The 14,139-nt window shown below is 38.9% G+C and overlaps 1 protein-coding gene across 3 annotated transcripts in view; it reads left to right on the forward strand.

Annotated features, from left to right (window-relative positions):
• The first annotated feature begins 716 nt into the window (after positions 1-716).
• cacnb2a (calcium channel, voltage-dependent, beta 2a) overlaps positions 717-14,139 on the forward strand; it is a 138,461-nt gene continuing 125,038 nt past the window's right edge. For 2 of the 3 annotated variants that reach the window (XM_049483196.1, XM_049483198.1), the window contains exons 1-2: positions 717-1,021; positions 4,902-4,994. In XM_049483196.1, the coding sequence (XP_049339153.1) occupies positions 941-1,021; positions 4,902-4,994 (174 nt within the window). In that variant the 5' untranslated portion in view covers positions 717-940. The remainder of the gene's footprint in view (positions 1,022-4,901; positions 4,995-14,139) is intronic. The other variant, XM_049483197.1, reaches the window with a different exon arrangement.

The following is a 14,139-nucleotide window of genomic DNA, read 5'->3' on the forward strand; positions in this document are numbered from 1 at the left end:
ATTTCATCACCATATCATTTCTACAAACGGTTGGATGGAGAAATGAAAAAGTGTTTTACTTCTATTTGCACGAACTGCTTTTTAATTTAACATAATCATCTTGTTTTAATAGTTTTACTGTTTTAGTGTTTTTGAGATCAGATGTTAAATCAGATTGGCATGAGTAACTTTCTTTATACTCAGCTTTACTACAGTGGTGTAAGTTTATTGTTAACACTTTGTAAACCATAGGATTTTCTAGTTTTAGTGAGCTATGGTTTATTAAATGTTGAATGTATGACATTAAAACAACGTTGCTATATCAACGTTGATTCACTTTTCAAAATCAACGTTGATTCAACCATAACATCTACGTTGATTAACGTTGGTTCAACGTTTATTCAACGTTGAAATGCCAAGTCAATTTTCAAAATTATTCAAATATATATTTTTAATTGGTCATGTCAGTTTTCAAAAAGATTAAACTTCGTACATAAAAAAAACTGATCATTTTTTTTAAGTTTTTTTTTTTTTTTTTAGAATCTTTTAAACCTGAAGGTTAGGGGCTTCGTTAGTCTCAGCTAATGTAATAAGACGCTTATGATGGTCTTTATAACTCCGCCCCTTCACAGATTCACAGACTCTAAACTCCACGCGTTTCTAAACTCGGCTCTGCTGTGCGCGTGAGCGGAATGGAGAGGCGGGGGAGTCCACGCGCGGCGCTTCGGACCCTCATAAGCGGCAGCGCGCGCTCCTGTCTCTCTCCACAGCGCGTGCTCCTCTCAAAGCCGCTCGGTTATGCTGGCTGAGCTGAAGCCGGGGGGCGGGTTCAGTCTGAGAGTCTGCTTGTAAACTTTTCCACACTCTTCTCTCACCGGCGGACTGAGAGATAACTACAGAACCGGCCTTTAAACCTGCCTTCAGCCGCCCTGTCTGACCGCTCCTCTCCACACTCTGTCCAATGGTTTTAACCAGCATGCCCAAAACACCCTCAAACTCGGTGGAGAAACATCTGGACGGAGTGGAGAACCCCGCGGTGCAGGTAGGGAGGGCTCCAGAGTCTTTATCAGTTCAGAACTGACTGAGAAGAGGAAACCAGTTTAGACCGGTGATGAGTGTGGCAGTGAGGTGTGGGGCAGTAATATGTATGGTGGCAGTGAGGTGTGATTGTGAGATGTGTGGTAGTGAGGAGTGTGGTGATAATGAGGTGTGTGGTAGTGATAGGTCTGGTGGTAGTGATGAGTAATAGTAAGGTTTGGCGTAGTGAGGTGTATGGTAGTGATGATTGTGGAGGTAGTGAGATGTGTGGTAATGAGGTGTGTGGTAGTGATGATTGTGGTGGTAGTGAGGTGTGTGGTAGTGATGATTGTAGTGGTAGTGAGGTGTGTGGTAGTGAGGTTTGGGGTAGTAAGGTGTGTGGTGGTAGTGAGATGTGTGGTAATGAGGTGTGTGGTAGTGATGATTGTCGTGGTAGTGATGAGTCTGGTGGTAATGATGAGTAGTATTAAGGTATGGGGTAGTAAGGTGTGTGGTAGTGAGGTGGTGGGTAGTGGGACGTGTGGCAATGAGGTGTGTGGTAGTGATGATCGTAGTGGTAGTGAGGTGTGTGGTAGTGAGGTTTGGGGTAGTACGGTGTGTGGTGGTAGTGAGATGTGTGGTAATGTTGATTACCAGTGTGTGGTAGTGATGATTGTGGTGGTAGTGATGAGTCTGGTGGTAATGATTAGTATTGAGGTGTGTGGTAGTGAGGTGTGTGGTGGTAGTGGGATGTGTGGCAATGGGGTGTGTGGTAGTGATGATTGAAGTGGTAGTGAGGTTTGGGGTAGTAAGGTGTGTGGTGGTAGTGAGATGTGTGGTAATGAGGTGTGTGGTAGTAATGAGTGTGGGGGTAGTAAGGTGTGTGGTGGTAGTGAGATGTGTGGTAATGATGAGTAGTAGTAAGGTTTGGGGTAGTGAGGTGTGATTGTGAGATGTGTGGTAGTGAGGAGTGTGGTGATAATGAGGTGTGTGGTAGTCTGGTGGTAGTGATGAGTAATAGTAAGGTTTGGCGTAGTGAGGTGTGTGGTAGTGATGATTGTGGAGGTAGTGAGATGTGTGGTAATGAGGTGTGTGGTAGTGATGATTGTGGTGGTAGTGAGGTGTGTGGTAGTGATGATTGTGGAGGTAGTGGGATGTGTGGCAATGAGGTGTGTGGTAGTGATGATTGTAGTGGTAGTGAGGTGTGTGGTAGTGATGATTGTGGTGGTAGTGATGAGTCTGGTGGTAATGATGAGTAGTATTAAGGTATGGGGTAGTAAGGTGTGTGGTAATGAGGTGGTGGTAGTGGGACGTGTGGCAATGAGGTGTGTGGTAGTGATGATCGTAGTGGTAGTGAGGTGGGTAGTACGGTGTGTGGTGGTAGTGAGATGTGTGGTAAAATAGGGCAATAAGGGCTAAAATGTTTATCCTTTGTCTCATATTTGTGTCATCTTTTAATGTCAAACCCAAATGTTTTTTTAGTGTACAGCAGAAACATATCTATATGTTTGTCTAATCGTCTCTCGGCCTATATATCAATCTGTGCCAGTGAAAGTCAAAGAAGCTATTGTAAGAACAGAAAATAAAAATAAAACCATGAGAGAACAAACTTGGGGTTACCTATCCGTAAATTTTGGGATTACTAAAATCAAATGTCTTGAATCTTATTTGGGAGAAATAAACTGTCAATTGGCTGTCTGTTAATGTATATTTAGGAGGTAGGTGTGTATCTGCAAAAGACTTCAAAAAACAGAAAATACAGAGGGCAGTATGTCCAGATGTCTGTGAAACATGGTGGTGGGAGTGGCATGGTTTGGGCATGTATGGCTGCGTGCCACAGTAATACACTAATGGAACAGCATAATGATATCTGAGATGTATAGGATGAACAAGATGTCAAACAAGCAAAAGCTGAAAATATATGTTCTAGAGCAGGGGTGTCCAAACGGCCCGTGGGGCATTTGCGGCCCGTTTCCTTTTTTGGAGCGGCCCGCGAGGTATTTTAGAAATAGAATGAAAGTTGGCCCGCTGTTAAGCAGGTTTTTATAATGTGAGATTCAACGTTTGAACGCTAGGTGTCATAAAAAGTCTAAAAGCGGAGAGGGTGCGCATTTCTAGCGCAGAACAACGGGGCAAAAGAGTCTAAATGCAGACAGAGTGCGCATTTCTAGCGCAGAAACACGGGGCAAAAGAGTCTAAAAGCGGAGAGAGTGCGTATTTCTAGCGCAGAAAAACGTGCCAAAGAGTATATAAGCGTAGGCGGGGCAAAAGAGTCTAAAAGCGGAGAGAGTGCGCATTTGTAGCTCAGAAAAATGGGCCAAAGAGTCTAAAAGCGGAGAGGGTGCGCATTTCTAGCGCAGACAACCCGGCCAAAGAGTCTAAAAGCGGATAGAGTGCGCATTTGTAGCTCAGAAAAATGGGCCAAAGAGTCTAAAAGCGGAGAGGGTGCGCATTTCTAGCGCAGACAACCCGGCCAAAGAGTCTAAAAGCGGATAGAGTGCGCATTTCTAGCGCAGACAAATGGGCCAAAGAGTCTAAAAGCAGAGAGGGTGCGCATTTCTAGCGCAGACAAACGGGCCCAAGCGTCTAAAAGCGGAGAGAGTGCGCATTTCTAGCGCAGAAAAACGGGCCAAAGAGTCTAAAAGCGGAGAGAGTGCGCATTTCTAGCGCAGAAAAACGGGCCAAAGAGTCTAAAAGCGGAGAGGGTGCGCATTTCTAGCGCAGAAAAATAGGCCAAAGAGTCTAAAAGTTGCCGTAATTAAGGAGTTTAATATTAAGAGACATCATGAAATTAAACATCAATTTGAAAAATCTTAGTTTACACAACACTGTCAAAGATAATGATAGTAAGTCAAGTAAAATGGCGTGTAAATGAAATAGTCAGGAAAAAAAGTTTTATTTAAAGTGGAATATTTCATGATTTGTTTTATTACAGAGTGTGACTTCAAATATATTTCTCCTTCTGGCCCCCAACAAAAAGTTTGGACACCCCTATTCTAAAGGCTTTCTCTCCTTTCTCTTTTCTCTGTTTTGTCTTGTCTTTGCAACCCTGTTTACACCTGGACACTTTATGTGATTAGTAGTTGTACTGGGAGGGGTTTTGGTATAATCCTGATATTTAAGACGCAAAAAGTGAAAAGGTGTGAATGGGGTCTATCTGTCTATTAGGTGTGTGCCGTATCGTATCACTTGCAATAAAATTGGCAAACAATTTAGCGTGATAAAAACTTCATATCTTGGTATGATGATGTTCTTGAAAGCACTCTATTTAGTATTTTTAATCACACTGCATATGTTATAATCATATTAACAAGAACGTCTTTATCGCAAAAATACACGAAAATATTAAAATATTATTTTATAGTCATATTGCCCAATTCCCACCCTACTTGCTGTCTTTCTCTCTCTCTTTTCTTGTTGTTTGACCCCTTTTTTCCTCCCTTTTCTCTCATCTTTCATTCTTTTCTCCTATTCTCTGCTTCCTCTCTCTCTCTTTGTCTGAACTTTTGTTCTGGAGTGGACAGTGCTAAAATAAACATTACCCACTCTAGTTGGCTGGTCTCTTAGAAACAGACAGACTGGCAGCCTTCACGACCATGCTTTACATGGCCTCAGGGAATGCACTGTTTAAAAAAAAAATCACTTTAGTGATCAGGAATGTTTTGCTGTTGCCATTGGTGACACGTGAGCTGCTCCGACCTCCATTTGAGTTACAGTATGATCACTGAGAAATGTCCAGCACGGCCTGCTTTGCATGTGTATGAGAGAGACCGAGAATGATGGTCACACAAAATCAACTTCCACAGACCACATTCTCAAAAAACACTTGCAATTATTGCATTTATTCATTTTCCATGTGAGTGACTGTGACTAATTTCATTACTGCTTATTTTTTCACTCTGCAGTCTCATGGGAGGAAAATGAGGAGAAAGGGGAGATTTAAAGGTTCGGATGGAAGTACATCTTCAGATACCACAAATAACAGCTTTGTGCGTCAGGTAAGATGATTTAGCTTGGTGGTTTCTCACTGTTCCATCAGACTGACGAATGGAGCCTCAGTTCAGCTGTTCAGGCTCCGCCCTGAAATGCATTATTTGGTGGTGCTTATGTAACATGTTAATAGTTTTTGTAAATATCCTTTTTGGTTTGGATAGTTTTCAGACACACCTTAAAGAATCTGTGTAGATCAGGCTCAAACTAGTATACCTGACCTGTTCAAGTTTGTCTAGAACAGCCTCCCAGTCTGGACCTACAGGATGTTATCGGGACATCACTGGGGGGAAATGAATGTGAGTCATGTAAGACATAATGCGTTACGAAGTGGCGTTACCAAGTGGCGCAGTTACGAAGTTGCGCTACGAAATAACGTCATGGAATGGCGTTACAGAACGACATTAGGTAGTGGCATTGCAGAATGGCATTACGTAGTGTTGTTACGGAGTGTCGCTACAAAGAGGCGTTTTGGATAGGGGTGCAAATCTCTCACTGTCATTCATTTCAGATTTTTTTGGGGTCACGATTCAATTAAAAAATTATTTTCAGTTCAGGAACGATTCTTCGATTTAAATGGTCGATGTAAACAAATAGAATACTTATTTAAAACTATACCTTGAGGTTCCTTACTGTCAATCAACTGTTTATCAAAAGCAACATCTGTCAATTTACGCAAATAACTGAAATAAAATAAAGATAAACATTACCAACTTTACCATTAATCAAAAAAACTAATAAAGCCTTCACACCAATCATTTATATCAGTCTTCATTAGACAGTATTTTTTTTTAGGTGAAGCAGATACAGAATAAATATGGGCTTCAGGGCTGATGTGCATGAAATAAATTACACCAAATTAAACTGTCAAGGAAATACAATAAGTGCAATTACACACTCAGTTGTATTAAAATGTGTCTCATCAGTATTTTAAAACAGTAGAGTGATTAATCTCCCTCTTACTAGTTCCCAACTCATGGAAAGCATGGCCTGTGGCTTCAGTCTCGTGTCAGGCACTGAGGCACTTCGGAGCAGTATGTCACTGAGAAGTAACCATGGCAACCAAACTTTCATTGCAGAGATTGAAACTCTGAAAAAACATGCAAACGATGCAAATTGCCCAAAAAGTAGCGGGACTTGTCGAGTGGTCTATGATATTTAGAGGCAGGACTGTCTGACTAGAATAGTCCCAGCGAGTTTAACACTGGTTTAATGTGCTAGAAACATTTTGGTGGAACGTCGCCCCAACACCGTAATGAAGAACCTGCCGCTGCTTATACGCATTTTAAATAGATTTTTTTTTTTAGGAATTTTTAATCATTTCAAAATTAAAAAATTGTTTTTTTTTTTTTACAAAGCACCCCTTGATACACCGTTATAGTGTGCATAGTGAATTTTAGGTCTTGACATTAAGCAGTGGATTATGGACAGTAAAAGTCTTAGATAATTCTAAACAAACATCACCTTGTGGTTCCATATCTAATGACCAGTAGTTTTCAGTTAATTACAGTTGAAACAGTTTTGCGTTACTTAAACTACACTGATAATCACTTTCTCTCTCTCTCTCTCTCTCTCTCTCTCTCTCTCTCTCTCTCTCTCTCTCTGTCTGTTTGTTATTTGCTGTGTGAGTGTGAGCTGATACGCATAGATGATGATACAGTGTGGGCGATCAAGCATTTTTAGCTGCTTTTGAAACTCCTACCTGCAGTTACATAAGCAGAGTAGAAGCTTTGGGTGATGGTTAGATCATGCTCTTCAGGTCAGTAACGACACACACCACACAGTGGGCTGACTGGCACAGAACAACAGAACTAGCAGAAAAGGTGATGTATGTTTTCCTCTGAGAGTGTGTGTGTGTTATGGGTGTGAATGTTTGTATGCATGAGTGTGTGTGTATGCCATAGAGCAGAAATCTGCAGTAGGAACACTGTGTTTATGGTCTGGGAGGCGTCTGGTCTTTGTTGCTTTGACCTGCTGCTCCACTCCTCGAGACAAACCTCTGCAGGAATGCTTCTGCCTTTTTAGGAACGGTAACACACACATACACACACACACACACACACACTCTTAGTCTCATAAACCACAACACAGCTAAAAGATGGATGTGAGCTGGTTTCCTATCATTTCTCATCACGCTTATATACTGTAAGTGTGTGTTTGGGTAAACAGTGCTGAAGACGGGAAGTATGGTAATACGCAGTTGTTATCAGGACAAATGACATCACAGTACATCATAATTTTCCTTAGCACATCAAAGGGTATCTTCAACTTCAGCATAATTACAATTTTGACCAGTTTGACCAGTCTTAAGTCTGTGCAATAATCTGTAATATTAATGCAGTAAGCCAATCAAGGTTGTGCATCACACTTTTTGTAATATTTGGGATAGTTGTCCTCTCTGATAGGGAAATCGGGTCTCTATTGCTGCCTCAGGATCTGGAAATTGGAGAAAAACATATGTATTGGACCACCCAGCAGGAGGCTGATCTGCTTGCCTGTCAATCATGTTGTATGGCAACAGCTCAGAGTGGAAAAACTTCTGTCGTATTTGTATTATGACTGTAGACGAACAACGCAAATCTGAATAGGCCATATTATTCAAAGGAACAGTGATGAGAAGATAAGCATAGTAATAGTATGCTTATACTAAACATTGTAGTAATATTTAAGTAATAAAAAAGTAATTTTAGGTAAAATCATTTGCTTATTTAATTCAGCCAAGTGTTTATTTTGAGGAATCTAAAATATAAAACTTATTGTAGTTTGTTTAACACTTTTTTGTAACTAAATAATTCTTAACGATTTTCTTTATAGTTTTTCTTTATAGATATGTGTTTCTTTATATATGAATTTAATCTACAATCTACTGAATTTAAGGTGTATTTAAACTTTTTACTCACTATCATTTGTCTAAATAGCAGAGGATTTTTATGTATGGGTCCTGTTCCATGTGTCTTTGATTATTGTTTGATTAATTGTACTAATATGTTGGTCCTATCAATTCTGCAGCACATGTAGATTGCAGTGCTGTGATGTTTAGCCTCCTCACTGGTGGCCAGTTCCATGTTTTCTATGTAAGCAAAATTCTGGCTTTAGTTTCAATTCAGTATTACAGATGCTGTAAAATTAGTATAATAACTAGTATTAGTCGAGTTGGTGAGCACGTACATTCTGTGCTCCTCTGTACATGATTTATTTTTTTTTTTTTTACAGTTCTTAAGACTCCGTTTGTCCGTTTGTTGGTTCAGTACACATTATGTCATTATAAAGTGAGATATGGCGGTGCAGTGATAAAAAGGAATGTAACGGGGCTGTTGTAGAATACTTAATGGCATATTTGACCAACAGACCACATAACAGTGCAACAACAGTCTTCTGGAATGGGCCTCCTGAAATAGCTCTGCTTCCAGTAACTGTTCAGCTGCTATGAAAAAGGCACTGTTTTGAAATTGTCCTGTCATAACAGTCCAGTGACCTGATTATACCATTACAGTTTTTTGAAGCTCAATTTTCAATCAAAGCTTTCCCCATGAACTTGTGAAATAATTGAAATAAAGGTATTTCGAATTTAGGCCTAGAACATAGCATTTTTAATATAGTTTTATTATTATTATTATTATTTTTTTTTAGATTTTATTAGTAAATACATTTTTGTACAATCCAGTTACTATACATATTTCAGAATTGTAATATTTATTAAACATTCGCTGATATGCAAGAAATCATTGGACAGGAACGCTGCAATGACATGCAGGATATGTGGGAGGGGCCTCTCCTGCCAGTCACAGCCAATGACAATCATTACAAACCGCTGTGTTGTCCACTGTGGGCGGTAATTCCTTACATATTCCCTGTATACATATGACAGCAGCCACCCAGCAATTTGAGAAGTGTTTCCAGGAGGGGTGAGTGTGTCATATCAGAAAAAATATAATCATTTAGATTCAAATCAGACCCACAATCTATTATGCACAGGGGACAGCTGTGTTACTTTTTTAAAAACATATTTTCAGTGCATAAGAAGATAAAACATGTTTAAATATTTCTGTAAAAAAATACTTTCTGAAGCTTTGTTATCTCAGCGGAGAGAACGTAGATTATCATTGGTGGTTCCTGAGCCCCTAAAAAGTGTTGGTGATGCCCCTGGTAACGAGTAACGATGCAGCATGTGAAAAATGTTTCAGAGTAAAAGTATTACACTCAGTGAAAATATGTAGTGAAGTAAAAGTGGAAGTAGGAGGAAAAATTAATACTTAAGTAAAGTACAGATACAGCATTTTAGTTCTTAAGTATAGTAGCGAAGTAGTTCAACTTTGTTACTACACATCTCTGGCTATGAGGCTAACGTAGCTAATGCCTAATAATGAGTTGTCAGATCACTACACAATTTGTCTTGTTTTTACATTGGGAATCTTTTAGTAGATGTAGTTAACATACTCCATGACTGAAACACAGGCGGAACCATAGATTCTATATAAATATGGACAGGGTGTCACAATTCACTCTCATTACGGCATTTTGAAGCCAAAATATGACCGAAATGGAAGCTGCCATCTTGCGTGCACTTGAGCAGTAGAGACAAATTGGAGCCAGAACTGGGTCGGCAGAGGTGGGAGGCAGGGCCATTTGACTGCCCAAACCCTGTCCTCCCCCTTTGGGACGTGCACAGTCAGCGGACCTGCCATTTACCAAAACCAGAATTTTAACTAAACAAGTAACTTAACTTAGCTAACCTAGTTAACTAGTTAGCTAGCATTAAGTACCTAACGCTAGGTTAAAAACCTAACCTAGATACTAAAAGGGAGAAGAACAAAGTATGAATACTAATGAAATGATGGAGGGAAATTATCCACTTATCGAAAAAAAATGCAGAGAATTCCTTAAGGGTCTGTTACAACAGTGAACTGCTGAACAAGCCATTACTTTACTTCAGAAATCTAATTTTTTAACAGTAAAATCCAATACTCAGAAAGATCTGACTGTGAGCTTCCTCTGCAACTGAGCCGTTCACGTTCACGCTCAGGCTCCCTGTCAATCAATTTGAAACTTGAGTAACTCCTATAAAACGTATTAACTGTAAAGAAAACCACTGGGGGTTATTAGCACAGGAGGGGGGCTTGTAGAATGTACAGAACCCAACTTCCAAAAAAAATCCTGGATGTGTAATTTTAGATTAAATATTCCGCCATCTCTCATTCAGTTGAGTGGAAATGGGAGCGGTTAAAAGTTGTACTGGAGACACCAGAGGGCGTAAAAGACGTAGTGGCTTCACTTTTCAACCCCTGTCGTCAGTGCTAATATTGTGTAGTGTGAATCTGACATATTAAGCAATAGAACAAATGCCATATATTAGCATTTAGCTGTACGTCTTAATTAAACCTTTTTTTCATTATCTGTTTTATCTGATTATCTATTTGCTCAAATCTAATAGGTTTTCTACATTAGTTTTTTTCTACATTATTTATTACATGAATCTATTTCTTATTGCATGTCCTAACTATCTGGTAATGTGAAATAATTGTTATAGCAAGGAAGTGCCCTCCTTTGCTTATTCTGGTCATACCTATGCCAATCTTGATATAGAAATCTTTGTTTAAAATCAGTACGAAATCTCAGTAAAAATATTTATTTAAAAAAACAACTCACTGAAAGTATAGAAAAGTGATTGTGAAAGTACAGATACATGCATATTCTATAAAATCAATATTATGAGCTACATACACAGTTTTTTTCTGTAAGTCCATTGTTTTCTGCCTGTTATTTAAATGACTCATCTAGGGCATCAGTTTTCACAAGTGCATGAGAACGACCAGTTGAAGATGTTTAACTTTGCTGGAGGTGATTCAGAGTCAGATGCTTTTCAGCTATTAGCAAATAAGTCAGACTCGTATCATGCCTGTGGGCTTGTGTTTAACCAATCAAAGAACTAGAAGGGTTGTGGGGTGGTAAGTAGGGGTTGGTGATCTACATTCTACTCCTACCACTCTCCACTCATCTCAGCTCCCAGCAGTGTGCGCAGAGAGAGAGGGAGAGAGAGGGGGGGGGGGGGGGTATGAGAAGATGAAGTTTAGTTGTATTATATATATATATATATATATATATATATATATATATTTCATTTTTCAATTTAAACTAAATTCTTTAAAGTGGCAGTCCATATTATTTCACTTCTAAGCTGAAAGCAGAAGCATTTCTGAGTGGAGAAGAGATAAAATATTGTGTTTAATGGTACCAGTGTGCTGAAACGACCTTCCCTGCTAAGTGCAATATATTCATTCTAAAAACTGGGATTTTGGGTTGCTTTTTGCGGGAGTTCTTCTGGCCACGTCACGCATCTTTACGTACTTACATCACACGTATAGCCTCTAAAAGAGGATCCGGCTTAGTTTTTACTAAACATGGGCGGATGGTAGAGCATTGGAGACTCAGTAGCTTATTTACTCATAGTAAAACCAAAGAAACGAAGGCGTGAAGTTTCTGACTGAGCTCTCTCTCTCTATCTCTCTCTCTCTCTGTCTCTCAGACTGAACATAACCTGAAATCAGATTAATCCGTTCTAAAAGGAGACCGCATCACACCTGCCAGTTCTTCCACATGCTTGGTGCGACTACCCATTCTGACCAAAGAGGACCCTAAATCCCCCAAATCCCAAAACTTACGGACATTAGCTTTAACAAAAGTGATGAAAAAGAGATTGAATGTCTTGCTTTTACCATTTTAACAGCCCGTTGTGTTTTTCTTTAATAGGATAAATGTGACAGTAATTCATTTAAAAGGCATTTAAATTAAACCCAAACATTAAATGAAGAAATATAAATAAAGCACATTTCAGGTTTTTTCTTTTAAAAAAAGAAAGAACTGATTTCTATCAAGACACAGAATTGGTCGATTTATGGTTATTTTTTGAAGAACCCATTTAATAAACCATGTTTAGATATACTTATCAAAAATAGTAAGTGACCCACCTACACAGAGCGTAAGGGTGACACTAATTTTTGTAAAACACTAATAAATCTATTACTAAGGCTGTCAATATTTTTTCGGATGATATAATGCCCCCAAAACAATTGCAGTAAACAATATTATGATAATAGCAAACTAATATAATAATATATTTGCATCCTTAAAAAAGTTTTAACTTTATTTCAGCAAGTTCTACTTTCTGTCAGAGGTTTACAGCATTTTTACACCAATCTAGTAGAATGGACAGTTTTCTGCTTTATATTGTCATATTAACATTAACACTGTTAATTTAAGCATCAATATTAGCCAGTTGTTAGGAAGACGCCTCTCCAAACGCACCACCATTACCACAACTTTTAAACATACCAGCATTAAACATACCAGAGTCCACATACCAGCTTAATGGGCTCTTCTCGCTCATTCAGCTAAAAGCCAAAATGTAAACAAACAAGGAAGTTTAACACAATGGTCAATACTGAGGTCAGCAAAAAGAAATAAGGTCATTCCTATATACTTAGTGATAAGCTGCATTGTAAACAGGCCACTAGCTGGGGGACTTTTCGTTTTTTGGAGAAGCTAAATGGAGCTTTTTCTCAGCCACCTCCGAACTGTTTCTGTGTGTCTGGGTGTTGCAATTTTTCCATCTAATTCGAGACCTGTAAAGCTGAGCTAAGTCATACATTTCTCTCCTGAAAAGTGAGAAAAGTGCTTTCGATTATTTACAGTAGCATTAGATTTGCTAGTCTAGCCGCACTTAGCGGCTAATACTGCCTGACAGAGCTACACTGAGGAACCCTGAGTGTTCCAGTGAGCCAGGGCGATATTAGCTTGTAGTTTGTCCCACATAGCTTTTTATAACACAATAAACGTGCAGGCTTTACTCCTATATACTCACCTCTGAACTGCGAAAGAGCTAATGCTTAGCGTGGTAAGCAGGTAATGCTAATGCTGCTTCATCAGTGCTAGCCAAGGTTAGCAGCAGGCTATAATACTCATCTCTGAACGGCAGAAGAGCTAGCGCTTAGCACAGTTAGCAGCTAATGCTAATACTGCTCCAGTCTTGGTGCTAGAGAACTAAACAGAAACTCCTGTATAACGCTGCCCATTCAGCGGAGTGACTTTACTTCTCCTTACAACCTGGTAAATTTCATACATACATTTTTTTTTGCACCTTCTAGTGCACAAAATACGGTAGCCACGTAACACAAAGTTGACATAAGAAAACAGATTTTATGGTCGCTGTTCCCAGTTAGAGTAAGCAGAGTTGAGTATTAATGCTAGATCAAGATAACTGATCATATAACCAGGTTCCCTGCTAGATTGAATTGTATGTTTTACCTTTAGATTGACATTTTTAAAAGCCATTTACTCATTTTATTTTAAATAAATAGATAAAAAATATGAACTAGTAATACTTGTTGCCAAAGATGTACATTGATTTAATAGGTAGATAAATAACTGTGAACATCATAATTTACTCAGAAGAATATACAATATGTATGAGGCTATAATTGAATTGATAGACAATTTTCTGCTCATTTACAGTTTTCAGGGCATATTAAGAAGCTGGTGCAGTCCTGTTTTTTCTAACTAGAAATATTGCAAAGATCAGCCAGATGTTGTCATTTCAGGATAAAGAAGAGACTTATTCATGTTTTTGTGTCATCTCGCTTGGACTACTGCAATGCCTTATTTACTGGCCTTTGTCAAAGGACTCTAGCAAGGCTCCAAGTGGTCCAACATGCAGACTGTTAACAAGAACTAGAAAAAGAGAGCACATTTGCCCAGTAACAGCCTCTCTTCACTGGTTGCCAGTGAAATTTAGGATTTTAAGGTGTTAGTTCTTACTTTCTAAGTCTCTACATGGCGATGCACCAGAATACATCAATGAACTGCAAGTTCCCCTTATAACCAACAGGTCTCTGAGATCCTGTAACAAGGGACTTTTGGTGGTTCCTAGAACTAAACTGAAACAAAAGGGAGATTGTGCCTTTACTGTATGTGCTCCTAAATTATGAACAGTCTACCTTTAGATATCAGACTCGCAGAATCTAAAGCATCTTTTAAAAAACGTTTAAAAAACCCACTTTTACTTTTTGGCTGTCGAGAGTGATCATAGGTAATGTGCCAAACTTTGGTATTTTATCATTATTTATGTTTTAATGTTCTAATTATTTTATTGAAAAACAC

The sequence above is a fragment of the Astyanax mexicanus genome, chromosome 8 (assembly GCF_023375975.1).
Source record: "Astyanax mexicanus isolate ESR-SI-001 chromosome 8, AstMex3_surface, whole genome shotgun sequence".
Taxonomy (NCBI): Eukaryota; Metazoa; Chordata; class Actinopteri; order Characiformes; family Acestrorhamphidae; genus Astyanax; species Astyanax mexicanus.